General features: G+C 39.2%; 2 protein-coding genes across 4 annotated transcripts; both read left to right on the top strand.

Annotated features, from left to right (window-relative positions):
• The first annotated feature begins 424 nt into the window (after window positions 1-424).
• Window positions 425-7,175, top strand: LOC147982735 (ABC transporter B family member 4-like). The gene is made up of 12 exons (XM_087542666.1): window positions 425-1,028; window positions 1,389-1,443; window positions 1,805-1,980; window positions 2,097-2,318; window positions 2,426-2,664; window positions 2,747-3,272; window positions 3,350-3,623; window positions 3,727-4,357; window positions 4,454-4,682; window positions 5,538-5,804; window positions 5,943-6,206; window positions 6,303-7,175. The coding sequence occupies exons 1-12, from the start codon at window positions 780-782 to the stop codon at window positions 6,945-6,947; spliced, it is 3,777 nt and encodes a 1,258-aa protein (XP_087398792.1). The 5' UTR covers window positions 425-779; the 3' UTR covers window positions 6,948-7,175.
• A 3,679-nt stretch (window positions 7,176-10,854) lies between these two features.
• Window positions 10,855-21,291, top strand: LOC147982734 (ABC transporter B family member 4-like). 3 transcript variants are annotated; one of them, XM_087542662.1, is made up of 12 exons: window positions 10,855-11,247; window positions 15,517-15,571; window positions 15,962-16,137; window positions 16,247-16,468; window positions 16,560-16,798; window positions 16,880-17,405; window positions 17,485-17,758; window positions 17,855-18,482; window positions 18,577-18,805; window positions 19,670-19,966; window positions 20,080-20,343; window positions 20,432-21,291. In XM_087542662.1, the coding sequence occupies exons 1-12, from the start codon at window positions 11,011-11,013 to the stop codon at window positions 21,074-21,076; spliced, it is 3,792 nt and encodes a 1,263-aa protein (XP_087398788.1). In that variant the 5' UTR covers window positions 10,855-11,010; the 3' UTR covers window positions 21,077-21,291. The 3 variants fall into 3 exon arrangements, with proteins under 3 accessions (XP_087398788.1, XP_087398789.1, XP_087398790.1); XM_087542663.1 differs by having other exon boundaries at window positions 10,856-11,247; window positions 19,700-19,966; XM_087542664.1 differs by lacking the exon at window positions 15,517-15,571 and having other exon boundaries at window positions 11,135-11,247.
• Window positions 21,292-21,603: the final 312 nt, after the last annotated feature.

The following is a 21,603-nucleotide window of genomic DNA, read 5'->3' as shown; positions in this document are numbered from 1 at the left end:
GTGTCCGGTGGTTTCCTATGGAGGCGCGGTTTCATGCCTATTCGGTAGTCTCAGTTGCCTATTGTTAGGTGTGACGACTACTCCTGTATTCATGTTCAACGTTAGTGAGTGGCGTTCTCGTCACTCTCTTGGATGTTGTTTTTCTCTTAGTTGCTTAGTAGAAGGATTTTCTCACCATCTTATATCGGCTCACCTGTTTTTATTTTATTTATAAAGCAGGGCGAAAAATCTGTTTGAAGAAGAGATAAAAAGATGAGAGAGAGAGAGAGAGAGAGAGAGAGAGAGAGAGAGAGAGAGAGCAGGCCCCAGGTGGAAGAGAAGAGCCGTGTTGTTCACCCTGATCCAAAACAGCACGCGAAAAGCCAAGACGGCGAAGACCCCAGGTTATCATCCACTGCACCCAGATTTACCAGGGTAGCATGCATACTGATTATCAAAACGCGGCCGCTCAAAGTGTCCGGATTATCGAAACCTGGCTTGCAGAAATGCTGGTCTGCGGGCAAGCCCTGCCGTACTGAACCTCGTATCACTGGTTTCGTTTTCTCTGGAAATAGAACCGGGGGGCTGATCCAAAAAAAGTCTTCGGGTTCTGCAGTAACCGCCGGCAAGAGCCACCAGAGTACGGCAGCGGTATAGCATTCCGGCCACCCACTCCGAGAGGCGAGAGTTGACCGGCCTGTCCCATAAATACCCGCCCTGCAGATGAGTACTAGAAGAACCGTGAGAATCGATCAGACTTACACACAGCTGAAGCTTGAAGCTACGAGCTAGGTATAACAATGGACGCAACACCGGCTGCCAACGGGAGGGATGCTGGCGAGGAGGATGAGGAGGGGAGCGTCGGGAAGGTGTCCTTCACGGGGCTGTTCCGGCACGCCGACGGCAAGGACCTGCTGCTGATGCTGGTCGGCACGGTGGCCGCGCTGGCCAACGGCGTCTCGCAGCCGCTCATGACGGTCATCTTCGGCGACGTCGTGGACGCCTTCGGCGGCGCCACCGACGCCAACGTGCTCCACCGCGTCAACAAAGTAAGTATATAACTATATATACATCCCCAGTCCTCAGTTTAATGAAGTCTACCGTCGCTTCATCAGTTTTGTCCATGAATTTCCATGTAGTACTAGTAGTATTCTTTTGTCTTGCAGCTAGGTTATCACGGCGAGTATTCTTAGTTTAAGATACTTGTTGTATGTTGACTTTACCTGTCTACCGAGTTCACCACCAATCGCAAGAACTTCTAGCAAGCAGAAGGATCTTTTATTTAGCACGCATCATCACATCTCTGCATAAACTAATAGTTTGATTTCTTTACTTGCGCATGTTGCATGGTTGTAAGACGGTAAACGAAGGGCGACGGTTTTCACCTTGTTGTCATTTCGCTTATGCAGGCTGTTTTGAACTTTGTCTACTTGGGAATCGGAGCAGCGGTCATCTCCTTTCTCCGTGAGCATCAGCATACCTTGTCAACCTGTTCATGTATGTTTGCACCTTGGTCGATGCAGAGCATGTGGATTATCCTCCTGCTGAGATACCACAGATCTTGACCTTGTTTGAGAAGCGCACATACTAGTGATTTAAATTTGCAAGTAGTTAACGATGTGGCTGAAAATTCCAAGCTATTTCCTAGAGTTCTTGTCCAAAGAGAATAGAAAAACTGTTCAATATAAAAATGTTTACATTTCAAGTGGAAGAAGATGGATGACTTTTTTCGGTTCATGTAACTCTTCTATCAGGCAAACTCAATCATAGCAAGCAATATATCGTTGATCATGTCAATGTAAAATAACTATTGTTGTCTGTGCAGAGGTGTCATGTTGGACAATTACTGGCGAAAGGCAGGCGGCACGAATTCGATCTCTCTACCTCAAATCTGTTTTGAGACAGGATATCTCATTCTTTGACATGCAAATGACAACCGGGAAAATAGTTTCAACAATGGCCGGTGATACTGTGCTAGTTCAAGATGCTATTGGTGAAAAGGTAAGGACTTTCTCGAAGTCAAATGTTGAGCGCATAAGAAAAATTGTCTTCACTATTCATTGTATTCTAGTAACTCGTATTAAACTGACATAGATGTGCACCATGAAAATTTTCAGGTTGGCAAGTTCCAACAACTTGTGGCTACTTTCATTGGTGGTTTCACTATAGGTTTTATGAAAGGATGGCTTCTATGTGTTGTCATGTTGGCATGCATACCTCCAGTTGTACTTGCTGCAGGAATAGCGACAAAAATGATGACCAAAATAACAAGCAGAAGTCAAGCATCATACAGTAATGCAGGGAATATTGTCGAACAAACAATTGGTGCCATAAAAACAGTAAGTTCAATTCACAAAGCAACTTAAAGTTTTATCCAATGGACAGTATGCATAAATAATTGTTTGCGTGCTCACTAAGTTACCTTGTGGCTATATCCACAAAATAGGTTGTTTCTTTCAATGGGGAGAAGCAGGCCATAGAAGCGTACAGTAAACTAATACACACATCATATGAGAATGTTGTTGAGGAAGGACTTACCAATGGTTTTGGAATGGGTTCTGTTTTCTTTGCACTCTTCTCTAGCTATGGCCTAGCCATATGGTATGGTGGGAAGTTGGTACTTACAAAAGGATACACAGGAGGACAAGTCCTCACTGTCCTATTAGCAATCATGACTGGGGCAGCGTGAGTTCTTTCTCTTGCCTTGAACTAGAATTCATATGTCCTATAACACATTAGTGGAAGAGATACTGACTGTTTGATGCAGATCTTTAGGTAATGCAGCCCCGTGTATGACTGCCTTTGCAGAAGGACAATCAGCAGCACACAGAATGTTTAGAATAATCAAGAGGAAACCAGATATTGATCATGATGACAATACTGGTAAACAACTAGAAGAAATGAGGGGTGATATTGAGTTGAAGGATGTGTACTTTAGCTACCCATCAAGGCCAGGGAAACTAATATTTGATGGATTCTCACTACATGTGCCTACTGGCACTACAATGGCTATAGTTGGGGAGAGTGGGAGTGGCAAGTCAACAGTGGTTAGTCTTGTAGAGAGATTCTATGATCCGCAGGCTGGTGAGGTTTTGATTGACGGGATCAATATCAAGAGTTTGCACCTTGATTCAATAAGAGCGAAAATTGGTCTTGTTAGCCAAGAGCCCTTGCTCTTTATGACATCAATTAAAGATAACATAACATATGGCAAAGAAGATGCAACAATGGATGAGACTAAGAGAGCTGCTGAGATTGCTAATGCGGCAAATTTTGTTGATAAGTTGCCCAATGTGCGTGAAAATAGTTGTTTAATTCTGAGTTCTTCTATTTCAGTTGAGTGCTAATATTTATTTTTATCTCGTGCTAGGGGTATGACACAATGGTTGGCCAACGTGGTGCTCAACTTTCAGGGGGACAAAAGCAAAGGATTGCAATCGCTAGAGCAATCATTAAAAACCCCAAAATACTCTTGTTAGATGAGGCTACTAGTGCATTAGATGTGGAAGCAGAGAGAATAGTTCAGGTGGCACTGGATAGGATCATGGTTGATAGAAGTACGCTTGTGGTTGCACATCGTTTAAGTACCGTTAGGAATGCTAATTGCATATCAGTTATTCAAGAAGGAAAGATAGTTGAGCAAGGTCGGGATTACATTCGCATCATTCACTTTTTATCAATCACATGTTTGGAATATTTCAATTAAATTGATCATTTTCTTACATATATAAATGTACTTTTATTTAGGTACCCACGATGAATTAGTACTAAACTTAGATGGTGCATACTCTCAACTTATTCTACTACAAGAAAGCCATGAAGAGCAAAGAATAGATCGTCGATTGTCTACTCAAAGGTCTAAAAGTGCAAGCCTGTCAATGAAGCGATCGACTAGTGGTTCTCTAGGAAGCAGTAGCAGGCACTCTTTCACACTCCCCTTCGGACTACCTAGCGCAGTTGAATCATCTGGAGGAAATGATACACACAAGGAGAATCAGAAAGAGTACAATTGTGATGGTGTGTTCCCAAAAAAATCTCCCATGGTACGACTAGCTCTTCTTAATAAGCCAGAGGTACCAATTCTTCTACTAGGATCCTTAGCGGCAGCAATTCATGGAGTGCTTTTCCCAATGTTTGGTTTAATGCTTTCAAGTGCCATTAAAGCTTTCTATGAGCCACCGGATAAACTAAAAAAGGATACTAGTTTTTGGGGTCTCATATGTGTTGTCATAGGTATCATATCGATAATCGTAATACCAGCAGAGTTCTTCTTGTTTGGAATAGCTGGAGGAAAGCTTATAGAGCGCATCCGGGCTTTATCATTTCAAAGCATTGTGCACCAAGAAGTTGCTTGGTTTGATGATCCGAGAAATTCCAGGTGTGTTGCAGCTTTTCTCTTGGTTAATTTCTTCTTCCTCTAGGTTTTCTGAACTTTAATTTCACGTAATATAATTTCTAAAACTATATCCTACAGCGGCGCACTTGGTGCAAGACTATCAATTGATGCTCTGAATGTTCGGCGTTTAGTGGGAGATAACTTGTCCTTAATTGTTCAGATTATCTCCACACTTGTCACGGGAGTTTTCATTGCTATGATAGCTGATTGGAAGCTTGCTTTGATCCTAATATGTGTGATTCCACTTGTGGGTCTACAAGGTTATGCCCATGTGAAGTTCATAGGTGGATTTAGTCAAGATGCTAAGGTAATCATTTACAGAAAACTATTGGGATGTTCCTCAAGTAATATTACGTTTTGAGAATGATTTCCTAAAACTAAATGTTACGCACCTTGTAATTCTATATATGTCGTTTCTTTGTGCATAGGCAATGTCTTCATGCAACTTCACAACTTATTTGCACTATAATATATAATGTGCATGAAAAGCCAAGAAAACGATATATTCTAGAAGTACCTTGTGAGAAATTTTATGCATATTATTTAGTCAAAGTAATTTCAAGTACGTTAGTTGCCAGTGTTCAAAAAATGTGGAGTCTTGCTATTTATAAGACACACCTTTCTGGCTAAATAAAATAGAGCATGCCAACTTTCGGTCCTTGATTTTCTACGAATTATTTTAAGCCAGGGACGTTGGCTTGGCTTGCTTCATATATCTCATATGATGTGTGCACATCCATGTTTCATCTTGGCTAGTGTCATGGCGGTGTTCCACTTGACTTAGAACATTGCAATGCGCCCTTGGATCCATAACCACACATTTTCATATTCTAACCTACTTCATGATCCATATTCACTAGAAAGTTCTATGGAGGTGGTGAACTTAGTTTGTTATGTGGGGAGATTTGTTGTTCAATTAGTTAGCCATTAAATGTCCTCTTTAAGATTTTTAGCAAGGCAAAAAGGTAAGTGGAAGAGTCAACAAAAATAACTCCATGTATACAACAGTAAGATAAAGATAAAATACCAATAACTAAAAAAATATTCACTGGTGTTGATAAAGTGTAGTCTTTATTGTTTTACTCTGTCATGCTTAGTAAGAACCAACACTTACTCTAGAAAGTTGTTATTTCACATTCTCAAAGGATTGCTCATTCTCCAGATGATGCATGAAGATGCGAGTCAAGTGGCCACAGATGCAGTTATTAGTATAAGGACCGTCGCTTCATTTTGTTCACAGAAAAGAATTACAAGAATATATGATCATAAGTGTGAAGACTCAATGAATCAAGGATTCAAAACTGGAGTAGTTGGGGGTATTGGATTTGGTTTCTCGTACTTGATGTTGTACCTTACGTATGGTCTTTGTTTCTATGTCGGAGGGCAATTCGTGCGCCATGGAAAATCAAATTTTGGTGACATTTTTGAGGTACGCAAATGCATTTTTAGTAGTACAGTTTCTTGCTGAGGATTCTCTTCTCATTATTTTATTTTCATAATTGCTCCATCTTTAACCACAGACATAACTTTCACAATGTCATTTCACATAGTAAGTCATACTTTGTAGGTTTTCTTTGCACTAGTTTTGGCAACTATGGGAGTATCTCAAACAAGTGCTATGGTCTCCGATTCAAATAAAGCAAAGGATTCAGCTATGTCTATATTTGCTTTGCTGGACCTGAAGTCAATAATTGACTCGAGCAACAATGAGGGTTTTACATTAGATGAGGTCAAGGGTGACATTGATTTCCGACATGTCAGCTTCAACTACCCAACTCGCCCAGATATTTTCATCTTCAACGACTTTACACTTCACATTTCGACCGGCAAGGTTAATTTACCCACTTCACGTATTCGCATCGCATTGTTATATCTTCAACATTCATGCATGTAATGAGCCACTTACTTCTTCTATGGTCTTGTATAGAGTGTTGCACTTGTTGGAGAGAGTGGTAGTGGCAAGTCAACAGTAATTGCACTATTGGAGAGATTCTATGATCCAGTTTCAGGCACCATTTTATTGGATGGAGGGGGAATCAACAAATTAAACATCAAATGGTTGAGGGACCAAATTGGACTGGTGAGCCAAGAGCCTGTACTCTTCAATGACACAATCCGTGCCAACATAGCCTATGGCAAGAATGGGGAAGTCACGGAGGAGGAGCTCATTTCAGTAGCGAAGGCATCCAATGCGCATGAGTTCATATCAAGCCTTCCTCATGGATATGACACCTCTGTTGGAGAGAGAGGGATACAACTATCTGGTGGCCAAAAGCAGCGGGTGGCTATTGCAAGGGCCATACTAAAAGACCCTAAGATACTACTACTCGATGAGGCAACTAGCGCCTTGGATGTTGAATCTGAACGGATTGTGCATATTGCCTTAAATCATGTTATGGTTGGCAGAACAACAATTATTGTGGCGCACCGCCTATCGACGATCAAAGGCGTTGATACCATTGCAGTTCTCCATGATGGTGTGATATTAGAGAAAGGAAGTCATGTGTCCTTGATGAACATCAAAGATGGAGTGTATGCTTCATTGGTTGAGCTCCAGTCGACGTCATCATAATAACCTAGGATCGTTAATTACGATGGGTTCCAATTTGTATGGCACATTTACTGTTTGAAAGGACCTTACGGGGAGCTCAAGATGTAAACTAGCGTTTGATGTTCCTACCAATATAATTATATGTGATGTAGTAAGATTGTATGCATTTACGACGAACTATTTGCTTCTGATTTTCAATCATTTCTAACTCTCAAACATGCATTTCCCATGTCGATGTGAAAAGCGAGGTATTTTTATGTTATATGTATATACATTTGAAAATCGCCTTTTAAGAATGTTGTACATGTCATGTATTGTATGAATATCTTGCAAGTCTTGTTTCTCTTCTTATATATATGTTCTAGAAGGCACTTCTTTGGTATCTTGTCAATATATGTACTTTGGCTAAGCCCTTAGGACCTTCCTCCTTTTCCTCTCTCTCCCTCATCTAAACAAGTGACACATAAGCAGTTTTTTTTCACATTTTTGGTTTGGTATGAAATTTCTCCAGTTTATAAGCATGAGGACGGAATCTCGACCAAAAAAGGATGAGGGACATATGTCGAGTTCTTGTAAACTTGAGGGTCAAAAATATACTTTTGTATATAAAGTATAACCTCATTACTTGACAGGAGTGCATATTTGTTGTGGTATATATAGGATGGGACAATTATACTATTGTTGTTAAATTTATTTATTCTGTTGGGAAATTGTACTATGCCTACCATACATTATACACTGAAACTCTTTGTAGTTAATGCATGCTTTTATAAAAGCTTTTTCCATGAATCACAAGCGAAAGTGCCCACATGCATTAGCATGTGCTCACTACAACACATGTGTCATGATCGATCGGTTCAAAGATGATGAACTTAGTAACATGATCCATATTTTTTTTCAAGTTTTACTGCAAATTGGATGTGATTTTCCCAGGGAGATGCTTTCTACTAGAATTGAATCTATCACCCATATTTTCATTGCTTGAGACGTGTGCCTGTATAAACCCATTTTTCAATACCTCCTCTCTCCTTTGGTCCATCTACCTTACTCCTCTTTGACAACTGAGACAACTAGCTTGGGGGGCACATTAGGGGCAGGCCCAATTTATTTTCTAGTAGGCAATTCATATGATTGGTGCACTTGCAGTATAAATACATAGAATATGATTTATTTTTTCCTTTAAGCATGAATATATTCTATTGAAACTATAAGTTTTTATTAGTGGGGGGGGGTTGGCCCCTCTCAACCTTAATTTTGTCTTCTCGTAGGCTGCTGAGTAAGTGAGTAGTGGGTATCTCTGCAGTCGGTGTCATCATATCTACCCATGCCTTTTTAGTTTGATTCTAAAGATTGTTTTTTATTAGTTTGGATATTACTATTCATGGTGTTAAAATCTTCAAATATCAATCTTGGGAATGTTTTGGAAAGTAATATTAATGAATCTAATTGAACATGTTTTACTTATTTCATGTCAATGTGACACATGGTTAATGTGAAAGAGGTTTCTTGAAAGGTTCATTCTATTTATTTTTATGGTATGACATATAATTGAAGGTGTTTCATCATGGTTTATAGAGTTTCTCACATGTAAAGCATTTTGGATTTCCTCTTTGAGATCCATTCATTACGAGCTGAAAATGTGATAGAGGCACAAATGAAACCGTAATGGAAACTTGGACTTTGTTTTTGCAAACCGAAGTAAAAAAACATATGTAAGTTCAGTTAATATTTCTAGAAACCGAGATTAATACACAATATAGTTGAAAAATATTTTCAAAGCGGATGTAATATGTGGAAAATAATAAGTTGTAAATAAAATGTAATTGCATATAATATTTTGAGACTAGCTGAATTTCAAATAAAATAGAGATTAAATGGCAAAGTACAAGTATGCAAAACCTAAACCAGAATAGATTTGCTTCCCCAAACGCCTCCACATGGGTAGGTTCCATCTGGAAAAAAATATGAATGTAGAAATGGGTGCAAAGAATCAATTGTGGCAAGGCATTGTTGGCTAAGAGGACTACTTTTGGAAAATCATTTCACATCGAGAGAGATTCTCAGAGCTCATTCGCGAGCGCGACGGTGGTAGGTTGGAACGAGAGAGAGCAAACCTCAAAATCTCAATGGAACTTTGGTAGTGTCAGTGGGTTTCCAAATATTTGCAACCTTGAAAGTCCGGACCGAACTCAAAGTAATTTCAAAACTAATTTGAATTAGAGTAAAATTCATCAAGTTTGACTGGGATTTTGATGTTTCAAAAACCAAAGAATTTCCAAAATTTTGGACATTTCATGAGGTCAAATGTTTCCTTTTCCAAAACTTTAACGGAAAGGCTAAACATCTGATGTCGGTTTTTTAGACATGGCAAATCGAAAGTTTTTCATGGCCATTTGAGGATGGCAAATTTAGTTTCCAGGCACGACAATTTTCCTAGCAAAAAATGAATTAAGTCGGATTTTTCATACTCGCCAACTAAATTTGCCATCTCCGTCGAATGCAACTTGCCATGAAAAACAGTCGATTTGTCATGCCTAAAAATCTGATGTTCGCTGGTTATGTGGGTCCAGCTTTAAAGCATGGGCGTAGCATCGTAGGTGGTATCCTTTAGTTGCGAGAGCAACACCCTGAGCCCCTTGGTCTTGAGCCTGTCCCTCCCAACGGAATCGACGAGGGCAAGAGCTTTGGGCAAGCTCATCAGGGGGATCCTCAGGTGGTTGTTGGGTCGGGTGAATTGATTCGTTGACGCTGGCCCCAACCAACATGCTGATGGATTGTACGCACTCAATAATACAGAAAGAATAGGTCAAGTAAACAGCTAAACAATACAATAGGATGCTCGCTCTTTCTATACCAGTTGGACAGGTGACAGGTGTACAATAATACATGAAGATTAGGTTAAGTATAAGCAACTAAACGGTACTGTAGAGATGCTCTCTTCCTATACCGTTTGGATTATCTGCTGTGGCGCCAGGTTCTGTACTCATGTGAAGCAAGTTGGAGCATCTTTTCATACTAATCCGGAGTAATCAAGTTGATGCCACGAAAAGTCTGTCCAAGATTAGGTACAGGCTGCCGATGCAACTCATCTAGACTGCTGCTAGCATCATGATTGCCCAATGCTGAGATAAGATGCATTGAAATTTTAGATTATGAATTTATGATTATGAAACAGCGTATATATATAGATCGGTCAACCGGTCCTGCTGAACCAACAGCGCACACGGTGACTCGGCACCGTTTGTCTACTGTAATATAAGCTCATCGCATGACATAACTGGTGCTCACCCAAAGGGCCAGATTTGGTTTTGAATTCCTCGAAAAGTTCATTTTTTGTCAATATCACTGAACTTGGTCGATCGTCTCACACCTAAATGTCTACCTTTAAATTATTATATTTTGCTAATGACATATTGGGAAAGGCATTTTGTAGCTCAGGTTCATTTGCTCCGGCAAGAAGCCAAGACCAATGAAATTGAAAAAATAGTAAAAGTAGATCAAAGAATCTAAAATTGTTTTGGAAAATGAACGTGAGTTTGTGTTCTAACCGCATGCAATTGTTTGCCCCGACCACCACACATATCCTTTCTTCACGAAAATTTGCACAAAAACATGAAAGTATTCGTTGTCAAGTAAATTATAATGTTAGATGTTTTAATTTTTTACTGAGCATATGTCAAAAAGTTCTGTATTGTCAACGATGTTCAAGTCTATGTCTACAAATGTGCAGTTGTGTTACAGTACCTCTTCAAGCATATGGTTGTAAACTTCTAGACTTAAAACAATGTATACATCATCTATAAAATATTCAACGATGTGCTTGGCTGTTATAAATCAAGAATCGACGCCAAGGACGGCCCAGAAGTACGCTTTCTAATCCAGTTACGTCATTCCCTACTCTTTGCTGTTAGTGGAGCACAAATAATACCCTACTCTGGCAACTACCCTACTCTGGCAACAGGCCGGGTGTGCAACGCTACAATATTCCTCCACCTCCAGTCATTGGCCTGCCCCATAAATACCCTGCAAATGAGTAGAAGAAATGTAGGCTTTGGGATTGGGTACATACACAATTAAAGCAACAATGGACGCAGCAGCAGTCGCTGCCGAGGGAAAGGAGAGCGCGGGGCGGCACGAGAAGGTGTCCTTCATGGGGCTGTTCCGGCATGCCGACGGCAAGGACCAGCTGCTGATGCTGGTCGGCACGGTGGCCGCGCTGGCCAACGGCATGACCACGCCCCTCATGACCGTCTTCTTCGGCGACGTCCTCGACGCTTTTGGCCACGCCACCGACGCCAACGTCCTCCAGCGTGTCAACAAGGTAAACCTCGATCGTCTCACGCGCTCAGCTGCTTCCATGGCTGCAGGTTTATTGGCATGTATATATATACAACGTATATATTATACCTACTTTGTTGCAACTTGGTCGTCCATGTTATATATCCTAGAAAGCGTGCAATCACTTCTACTCCCTCCGTCCTATAATATAAAAACGTTTTTGACACTACACTGGTGTTATGGGACGGACGGAGTAATTTATAACACCATCCATGTTTATTAGCCAGAAATCAGAGGGATGATCATCCTTATCAATTTTAGCCACATTTCTCTAACTTGGACTCGTAGTAGAAGGTGACCTCCTGCCTTTGTTGAGCCGTTTTAATCCATAGCTGTATACTCCGTACGTAAAAAAAAAGTAAAATTTTCTATAAACTTGGTCAAACCATAAAAAGTCTGATTAATGGCAGACCTAAAACTTCAAATTTTTTGGAACCAAGGAAGTATGAGATAAAAACTAGTTACGCTATCAGTGGGCCTTTTTATTATCTGGCCATCTAAATAGCTAAATATTAAGAATTGTCAACAGTGAGGCCTCTTGTTCACGTTATTGGAAGTTTGCTTCTGGCAATTTTTTTTCCTTTTTTTTCTCTATTCGCTTTTTAATTTTTCTTTTGTTTCACACTTATTACATGCCTAAACATTTTTATAAATGTGAGAACATTTTTTCAGATTAAAAATCATTTTTTTAGTTTGACAACATTTTTAAAAATTGGAAAACATTTTTTATAGTAAACATTTTAGAAAATCGTATATATTTTTTGTAATCATAGTTTTTTAGGAATAATATGAATATTTTATAAATTTTGTGCACATTTCTGAAAACAATTGTGAATATTATCTAAAAATTCATGAAATTTATAGACAATTTGCAATCATTTAAAAAATTATCAAATAATTTATCATATAAGAAAAAATGATAAAATGGAAAAATCAGCCAAGCAAAAATAAACCTGATGGAAGGCCGGCTCACATGACTACAGTAATGCTACTTTGGCAGGCCCAACGTCGCTCACTCATGTGCGGAGCTTGATATTATGTTTTAGCGGGCGTCAGATAGGATTACCCCTCTATTGCTATGGTGGCAAATCCAATCCTATTTGTCCCTCTTTGTGGTAAGAACGGACGTTTGTGCAAAAGTTTTCCAGCTAGTGAACCCGCGTGGTAATGTGGGATGTGAAATTATTTTCTTGCTGGTTTATTTTTTATTTTATTGAAATTTCCTTGTTATTAATTTTTTAATTTAATTTTTTGAATATTTCTATTTAATTTTTTGTATCCTTTTCCTTTTTTCTATGTTCATTTTTTTAGGTCTATTGCTCCTCTTTTTTTTATGTTTTTCTCTTTTCGAAAAGTGCATGAACATTTCTAAAATTATACCAACACAAATATAGGCACACATAAAGAACTCTTCTCAAAGATCTGAACAATTATTTTTCAAATATAATGATATTTCTTTTCATATGCATGGATTATTTAGTTTTTAAATAAGAGATGCGCATTTCTTTTGAATATATGAACATCCATATTCAGCTACATGAACATCTTTATTTTCTATACATAAATATTTCACATTATTAAACTGATTAAATAATAAATCTATTATGGTGAACCAATGTTCGTTTCATTATGTTTCCCTTCAGGCAGAGCCACCCCATTTCCCGTTTAAAGCAGCAAATAGGAGATTTCGGTTTGGCAATGCCCATATATGTGAAAGTATTCCTGCAAGTTACAACAAAAGTCCCCTTATAAAGAAACAATTTGCACACAATAAAATTTAATATGAGAAACAAAAGGAATTTAATTAATCCTATATGCATCGCATTACAATGGCAACTAAACAATAACCACAAGTGTTTAGAAGCGGAGAAAGAGATAGAGAAGAGGGTGACGATGGGGGAGGGATGGCGTCTGCTTAGAGCTGTGAGAGGGGGAGTCTAGGCGAAGAGAGTGCGTGTAGAAGATGGAATGAGACCAACGGGGGGTTGGGGTGACTTGGCGGTAGTGGAAGAAACACAAGGGGATTTCTTCAATGGCATAATGTGGACCCGTGTGTGGAAATATTGCGGAAGGCTTAATCCTCACTTGAGAAGCCACCTAATAGCCAATATCCGTGAGTGAATCAGAGCGCCCCTTTGATGGTGGGATTAAGCCTGAACCGCTTCTTGATCTTGTTGCATGAGGGAACTTTGAGGGGGGTGGTGCTATCGCGCGAGGAGTGGTCCACAAGGAAGGTGGCATGGGGAAAACAAATTAGGAGGACATGGTGCCAATGATTTTGAGAGCGGGAGGTGGACAGAGGAGGGGCGATGTGTTGGTGGGCGGAGGTGGCAGAGAGGATAAGACCCCGTTTTCTTCACATCAATCATTGAGGTGTTAGAGAAGAATAGGTAGCATGGAGTAAATAAATATTGCCATATATTTCTCAAAGCAACCTTTATTTCTCTTGATGAACAACCTTTATTTATTTCCTTTGTTTCTAGTTCCTCCACATTATACCTAGATTCATTCCTAGTTCTTCCAATTATTGCATTCCTGTGTGTGTGTGTGAGAGAGAGAGAGAGAGAGGATGGGGAGAGGCGCGGCATCGAGCGATTTCGTTTCAATCCGCACCTTTATATGAAAGCCTAACATACCTAATGGGTTGAATCTTTTGTGAGTGGACTAAAAGTTTCAGCCATGTGTGACATGGTTGCCACTCAAAATTGTGTATGATGTAGGTGTATTTGTGGTGGTTTCAAAATAAATAGCCATGTCCACCTCATTAGTGACAACTTTTTGGAACCATCTGTGACTAGGCGTCTTACACGTCCTATTGTATACTAGTGCATCATGTGGTACTAACGTTATTATATTATCATAAGAATTGTCAAGACTTACTAAATTTAAATGGAATACATTCACATGATAAATAATGGTCAAATTTGCATATTGGGGAACACATTAATACTAAAAACATAGGGTATTTAGGAATATAGAGACCACATCAATATCCAAAACACCATCCTTATCTTATTTTTTAAATATGTTTATGCCATAAATAATGGAAATATTTGCACATTGGATACCATCTCAATAACCAAAACATCATGCATTCACATATAAGCGCGCATGGGAAAGAGAGAGAGAGAGAGAGAGAGAGAGAGGGGGGGCGAGGAGAGAGAGGGAGAACCGGTTAATATAGGCTACGAAACACCTTACATGTATGAACAAATGTAGGTAGATGTTCCTGTAAAAAACGTGTTACCCATAGAAGACATCAACCAAATATAGGAACAATATATAGCCCAATAGCACATCGATACAAGCCATCGCAATCGACCCTAAATTTCTAAGTAAAGTAGACAGATCAAGTCCATAGCTCCTAAGCTGCACACATGTGACACTTGAGGCTGAACTATAATCGTCACCTCAACCATTTCTGCCTCTTCCCTCTTCTCGCCACAACTAGACAGGGAGACATGTTTAAGGTAGAGTGATGTTCTTAGGATGTGGAGCAGCATATGCTTGAGAGGTTTTTGATAGTTTTTGGTGGTGGTATAGGGGGCTTGGAATGAGATGAGATATGTCATTTATAATTTGGATTTGGCGGTGAGGATGTTGTGGCGGTCCAAGCTTAAGTTAATGCTCTACATATTGAAGGCTCCTGATATGGCCTTTACTTATTGGATATGGAATGGTACTAGAAATGTTGTCTCCCCCTTTGAAGGTGTATCATTGATGTTGGTGATCTAGAGTTCACTTATTCGATCTAGAAACAGAAGCGGGGTTGTCTTTCTTACACATGCCCCTACTCTTTAAGAGTTTTTATCCAGTGTTTGTTGGCAAGTTAGATCTGGAAATGTCCTTGTGTGTGCATCATCTCCGTTTTAATGCCACTCGTCAATCTAACCCAAATCACGTAGTACAAATAAAATCGACATGTTTTTTTCTCATACAACATTCTAGTGTTAAATAGCTTGCTATAGTGTCTCTACAATTCAATTATATATTTTTGGGACTCCAAAATGCTACATGACCTTTCGATGTTCCGCTATACTAGTGATTGCACTATACCTCCGAATTGCTCTACTATTTGACCTAGTTTATAGCTAGCAATAGCCCGACTATTCCATATAGGCAATTTATCACAAAATAATATGGTTATATTGAATTACACTTAAATGTAAATACTTTGAATGGTTATGTAGGATAGTGTAAGACAGTAAACACATTAATACATTTTCACCTTGTTGTCATTTCATTAATACAGGTGGTTTTGAACTTTGTCTACTTGGGTATCGGAGCAGCAGTCATATCCTTTCTTCGTGAGCACGATACTTTGTCGACGTATTCATATGTGTTTGCACGACCTACTAAGATACCAGGCAATTGTTGGACATGCTTGAGAAATGGTGTTTAATGCACAAAGTAGCGTTTTATATTTGCAAGTTATCGTCATGGCATGATTCCAAGTTATGTTCTTATAGTTCGTATTTGAATAGTATATAGAAAAACCCGGAATATAAGGTGAACGGTCTTAACATGTTTTGTATTTCAACAAGAAGAAGATAGATGAACAAACATGTTAAAACTCCTTTAGTAATGATGGCTGAAAAAATGTATTCACGTAACACGTCTACAACAAAATTGAACCACACGTATGCGATGCAATGATCATCACATCAAGGTAGGATAAGCCACCTTTTTGTGTGCAGAGGTGTCATGCTGGACAATTACTGGTGAAAGGCAGGCAGCACTCATTCGATCTCAATACCTCAAATCTGTCTTGAGACAGGATATTTCATTCTTTGACACAGAAATGACAACTGGGCAAGTAGTTTCAAAAATGTCTGGTGATACCGTGCTAGTTCAAGATGCTATTGGTGAGAAGGTAACGACTTTCTCCAAGTCAATTGAAGAGAAACAAGAAAAAAATATTCATCAAATTGCAACTCATATTAAAATTGACATAGATATATATGCATTGTAAAATTCCCCAGGTCGGCAAGTTCCAAAAACTCGTGGCTGCTTTCCTTGGTGGTTTCATTGTAGGTTTTGTGAAAGGATGGATTTTATCTCTTGTCATGTTGGCATGCGTACCTCCAGTTGTATTTGCTGCAGGAGTAGTGGCAAAAGTATTGTCAAAAATCTCTAGCAGAGGTCAAGCATCATACAGTAATGCGGGGAACATTGTCGAACAGACAATTGGATCCATAAAAACAGTAAGTTCAGTTCACAGAGCATTTAAACATTGGTTATTATAAATGACTTTCCGTGTACCCAGAAAGTTATCTTGTGGCTATATATGTCCAGGTTGTTTCTTTCAATGGAGAGAAGAAGGCCATCATATCATACAATAAACAAATACACAAAGCATACAAGACTGATGTTCAGGAAGGACTTACCAATGGCTTTGGCATGGCATCTGTTTTGTTCGTATTCTACTCTAGCTATGGTTTGGCCATATGGTACGGTGGAAAGTTGGTACTTGCAAAAGGATACACAGGAGGACAAGTCATCACTGTCTTATTGGCTATCATGACTGGGGCAATGTGAGTTTTTACTCCTACCCTGAAGTAGAATCCATACCATAATGATCCTTGGCAGTGAAATTTGTCAATTGTTTATTGTAGGTCTTTGGGTAATGCAGCCCCATGTATGACTGCCTTTATAGAAGGACAATCGGCAGCACATAGATTATTCACAACGATCAAAAGGAAACCAGAGATTGACCCTAACAACAATAGTGGTAAGCAGCTAGTAGATATGAGGGGTGATATTGAGCTGAAGGATGTCTATTTTAGCTACCCAACGAGGCGTGGGCAACTAATATTTGATGGATTCTCACTACATGTGCCTAGTGGCACTACAATGGCTATAGTTGGAGAGAGTGGGAGTGGCAAGTCAACTGTGATTAGTCTTGTAGAGAGATTCTACGATCCGCAAGCTGGTGAGGTTTTGATTGATGGGGTTAATATCAAAGATTTACAACTTGATTCGATAAGAAGGAAAATTTCTCTTGTTGGCCAAGAGCCCTGTCTCTTTATGACATCAATTAAAGATAACATAACATATGGAAAAGAAGATGCAACAATTGAGGAGATCAAGAGAGCCGCTAAGCTCGCCAACGCAGCAAATTTCATCGATAAGTTGCCCAATGTGCGTGAAACATTCACTATGTAATTCCAAGTTCTTGCATTTGAGTTGAGTGCTAATATTTACATTTATCTTGTACCAGGGTTATGACACAATGGTTGGCCAGCGTGGTGCTCAACTTTCAGGAGGACAAAAGCAAAGGATTGCAATTGCTAGGGCAATCATTAAAAACCCCAAAATACTTTTGTTAGATGAGGCTACTAGCGCATTGGATGTGGAGTCGGAGAGGATAGTTCAGGAGGCATTGGATAGGATCATGCTGGACAGAACTACGCTTGTGGTTGCACATCGTCTAACTACTGTGAGAAATGTTGATTGCATATCAGTTATTCAACAAGGAAAGATAGTTGAACAAGGTCATGATCCCCATTTCCACCGTTCACTTCTTATCAATCACCTATTTGGCACATTTTAAACTAAGTTGTTCATATTTCTACATATATTCTACATAGGTTCCCATGATGAATTAATACTAAACTTAGATGGTGCATACTCTCAACTTATTCTTCTCCAAGAAAGTCATGTAGAGCAGAAAATAGACCATCGACTATCTACCCCAAGATCAAGTACAAGCCTATCATTGAAGCGGTCGATTAGTGCTTCACTAGGGAATGATACTGAGCTTTCTTTCACACTCCCCTTGGGGCTACCTAGCACAATTGATTTGCTTGGAGAACATGATACACATGGAAAGAATCAAAAAGATAAGAATGATGGGGGAGAGGTAGGAAAGAAAGATCCTATGGTACGTCTAGCAATTCTTAACAAGCCAGAGGTACCTATTCTTATATTAGGATCCTTAGCTGCAGCAGTTCATGGAGTTGTTTTTCCAATGTTTGGTTTAGTGATTTCAAGTGCAATTAAATCTTTATATGAGCCACCAGATAAACTGAGAAGTGATACAAGTTTTTGGGGTATGATGTGCTTTGTTATGGGTATCGTATCAGTAATCACAATACCAGCAGAGTTCTTATTATTTGGAATAGCCGGAGGCAAGCTTATAGAGCGCATCCGAGCTTTGTCATTTCAAAGCATTGTTCACCAAGAAGTTGCTTGGTTTGATGATCCTAGAAATTCCAGGTGTGTGCAGCTTTGATCTCTTGGATTCTCTTCCTACTATAGATTTCATGAACACTACTTTCAGGTACTATAACTGCCAAATTATATCTTACAGCGGAGCACTTGGTGCAAGACTATCAATTGACGCTTTGAACGTCCGACGTTTAGTGGGCGATAACTTGTCATTAATTATTCAACTTAGCTCAACGCTTGTCACAGGAGTTGTCATTGCTATGATAGCCGACTGGAAGCTCGCTTTGATCACCATGTGTGTGATTCCACTTGTGGGTCTTGAAAGTTATGCCCACGTGAAGTTCTTGAATGGTTTTAGTCAAGATGCTAAGGTAATTAGCTAAATAAAATTGTTGGGTTGTTGCCAAGTAATATGATTTTTTTGAATAATTCCTAAAAATTAAATGAACCCAATAGTTCCATAAATGTTGTTGCTTTGGACTTAGGCACAAAAATATAACTTTACCACTAATTTGCCCCATAATACATAGAAAACGCCAAGGAAATTATACATTATGAAAGTATCTTCCGAGATTTATTTACGCATATGACTTAATAAAGTAAATCTAAATCTACTAGATGGCAGTGTACTAGACGTTATTGGTTGTCATTATTTCAAAAAACACACCTTTTGGGAAACTTTGGGGGGTAATAAAGTACAAAAAGTAAGTTTTCTACTATCAACCTGGAACCACTACCTCATTATTTGTGCTTTTTTCTACATGTTACATCAATTCAAGTTCAATGGCTCACCCTATTTCATATACCCCATATCCTATTGGGCACATATGAGTTCCATCTTGAGTAGTGTCACAATGAGTGTTCATGCTTGGCTTACATTCTCACACGGTGTCCTTGGCCCCATAGTTACGGCCTGTCATAGTACTTTTATTTCCCGTGCCGTGATCCATGCAGAAATTTGAAGAAGGTGGTGAACTTAGATTGTAATGAGGGGAGCTTCGTTGTATTTTGATTAGTTCTCCTACAATTGTTTGTGCAAGATTATTAGCAAGATGTGAAAGGGAAGCTGAATAGGTGGATGAACCATGATAGGCTCCATTTAAAAAATAGTGAAGATAGAAGATAAAGAAAAATATTCAATATGTTTATGAGTTCAGACATAGAAATCTTCTACTTCATCAAGCGTAGTAAGAATTGACACTTGCTTCATTTTTATTTCCTCAAAACTTTTGAAGTTAAACGATTATAGATTGGTCATTCTCCAGATGATGTATGAAGATGCAAGTCAAGTGGCCACGGATGCAGTTAGTAGTATAAGGACAATAGCTTCCTTTTGTTCTGAGAAAAGAATTACAAGAATATATGATCATAAATGTGAAGCCTCAGTGAATCAAGGAGTCAAAACAGGAATAGTTGGGGGTATTGGATTTGGTTTCTCTTACTTGACATTGTACCTCACATACGGCCTTTGTTTCTATGTCGGGGGGCAATTCGTGCAACAAGGCAAATCAAATTTTGGTGAAGTTTTTAAGGTATGTAGATGCATTATTTCACCTGTAAAGTTACTCACTAAGGATTATCTTCTCCATATTTTTTCCATAGTTCTATCATGATGTCATTTCACTTAGTAAGTCATACTTTGCAGGTTTTCTTTGCACTGGTCTTAGCAACTATGGGAGTATCTGAAACAAGTGCAATGGCCTCTGATTCAAAAAAAGCAAAGGATTCAGCTATCTCTATATTTACTTTGCTAGACCGAATATCCAAAATTGATTCAAGCAGCAATCAGGGTTTGACATTAGATGAGGTCAAGGGCAACATTGATTTCCAACATGTCAGCTTCAAGTACCCAACTCGCCTAGATATTCAAATCTTCCATGACCTTACCTTGCACATACCCTCTGGAAAGGTTAGCCTACTTCTCATATAATAATTGCATTGTCATATCTTGTACAACCATGCACTTAGGAGCTTGCTTTCGATATTCTCTTATATAGATTGTTGCACTTGTTGGAGAGAGTGGTAGCGGCAAGTCAACTGTAATCACACTATTGGAGAGATTCTACAATCCCGATTCAGGTACCATTCAATTGGATGGAGTGGAAATCAAGAGCTTAAACATCAATTGGTTTAGAGACCAAATTGGACTGGTGAGCCAAGAGCCTGTACTCTTCAATGACACAATACGTGCCAACATAGCCTATGGTAAGGACGGGGACGTCACCGAAGAGGAGCTCATTGCAGCTGCGAAAATATCCAATGCACATGAGTTCATATCAAGCCTTCCTCAAGGATATGGCACCTCCATTGGGGAGAGAGGGACACAACTATCCGGTGGCCAGAAGCAGCGGGTGGCTATTGCGAGGGCGATACTCAAAGATCCTAAGATACTACTACTCGACGAAGCAACTAGCGCCGTGGATGCAGAATCTGAGCGAATTGTGCAGAATGCCTTAGATCATGTGATGGTTGGCAGGACCACGATTGTCGTGGCACACCGCCTATCTACTATCAAAGGCGTCGATATCATTGCAGTTCTCAAAGATGGTGCAATAGTGGAGAAAGGAAGTCATGAGTCCTTGGTCAACATCAAAGATGGATTGTATGCTTCACTAGTTGAATTCCGTTCAGCATCACCGTAATACCTAGGATCAGTATCGGTTCCCATTTGTATACATGGGTTACATGTTGGTTGACCCCCTTTTTGATTGTTGACTTGTAATTGCGGTACATTAATTGCTTGGAACTTGAAAAGGAGCTCAAGAAGTAAATAGCCATTTGTTGTGTCTATGGCTATGTAATTTAAGAGTGTACATATTTGGAAAGAAAGATTATTTGTCAGGTTTTGATTCTCAAATGTACATTTCTCGTGTCAATGCATAAAGGTGTGTAGTTTTGTACTGTACATAGAGTATGTATATAATTATTTGAAGATCATCTTTTGACATGTCAAACATATCATGCATTGTATACAGATGATGTAGCTCCTTTTTTCGATGTTCTAGCTATCCACGTTTAGGTGCTAATCCGTACATATGTATTTCCATTGCGGCGATGAATGTCTATGTTGCTTACTTTTAGGTGCTTTGTGGCCACAAATGATATCATCATGTCTTTGCAGTGTTTTTTTAAAGGATGTCTTTGTAGTGTCATCCTCGATGTACTCTAT

Source organism: Triticum urartu, chromosome 2A (genome assembly GCF_056163025.1).
Source record: "Triticum urartu cultivar PI428250 chromosome 2A, HENAU_Tu73, whole genome shotgun sequence".
NCBI classification, from domain to species: Eukaryota; Viridiplantae; Streptophyta; class Magnoliopsida; order Poales; family Poaceae; genus Triticum; species Triticum urartu.
Note: the sequence above shows the minus strand (reverse complement) of the source record. Positions and strands in the feature narration are given on the sequence as shown.

What these genes read in the sequence shown, in the direction of transcription:
- LOC147982735 (XM_087542666.1), top strand. Translation starts at nt 780, where the DNA reads ATGGACGCAACACCGGCTGCCAACGGGAGGGATGCTGGCGAGGAGGAT. An exon ending in AAGATGCTATTGGTGAAAAG is followed by an intron (nt 1,981 to 2,096) that starts GTAAGGACTTTC and finishes GAAAATTTTCAG; the next exon opens with GTTGGCAAGTTCCAACAACT. An exon ending in GATTTAGTCAAGATGCTAAG is followed by an intron (nt 4,683 to 5,537) that starts GTAATCATTTAC and finishes CTCATTCTCCAG; the next exon opens with ATGATGCATGAAGATGCGAG.
- LOC147982734 (XM_087542662.1), top strand. Translation starts at nt 11,011, where the DNA reads ATGGACGCAGCAGCAGTCGCTGCCGAGGGAAAGGAGAGCGCGGGGCGG. An exon ending in ATTTTGGTGAAGTTTTTAAG is followed by an intron (nt 19,967 to 20,079) that starts GTATGTAGATGC and finishes CATACTTTGCAG; the next exon opens with GTTTTCTTTGCACTGGTCTT. An exon ending in TGCACATACCCTCTGGAAAG is followed by an intron (nt 20,344 to 20,431) that starts GTTAGCCTACTT and finishes TCTCTTATATAG; the next exon opens with ATTGTTGCACTTGTTGGAGA.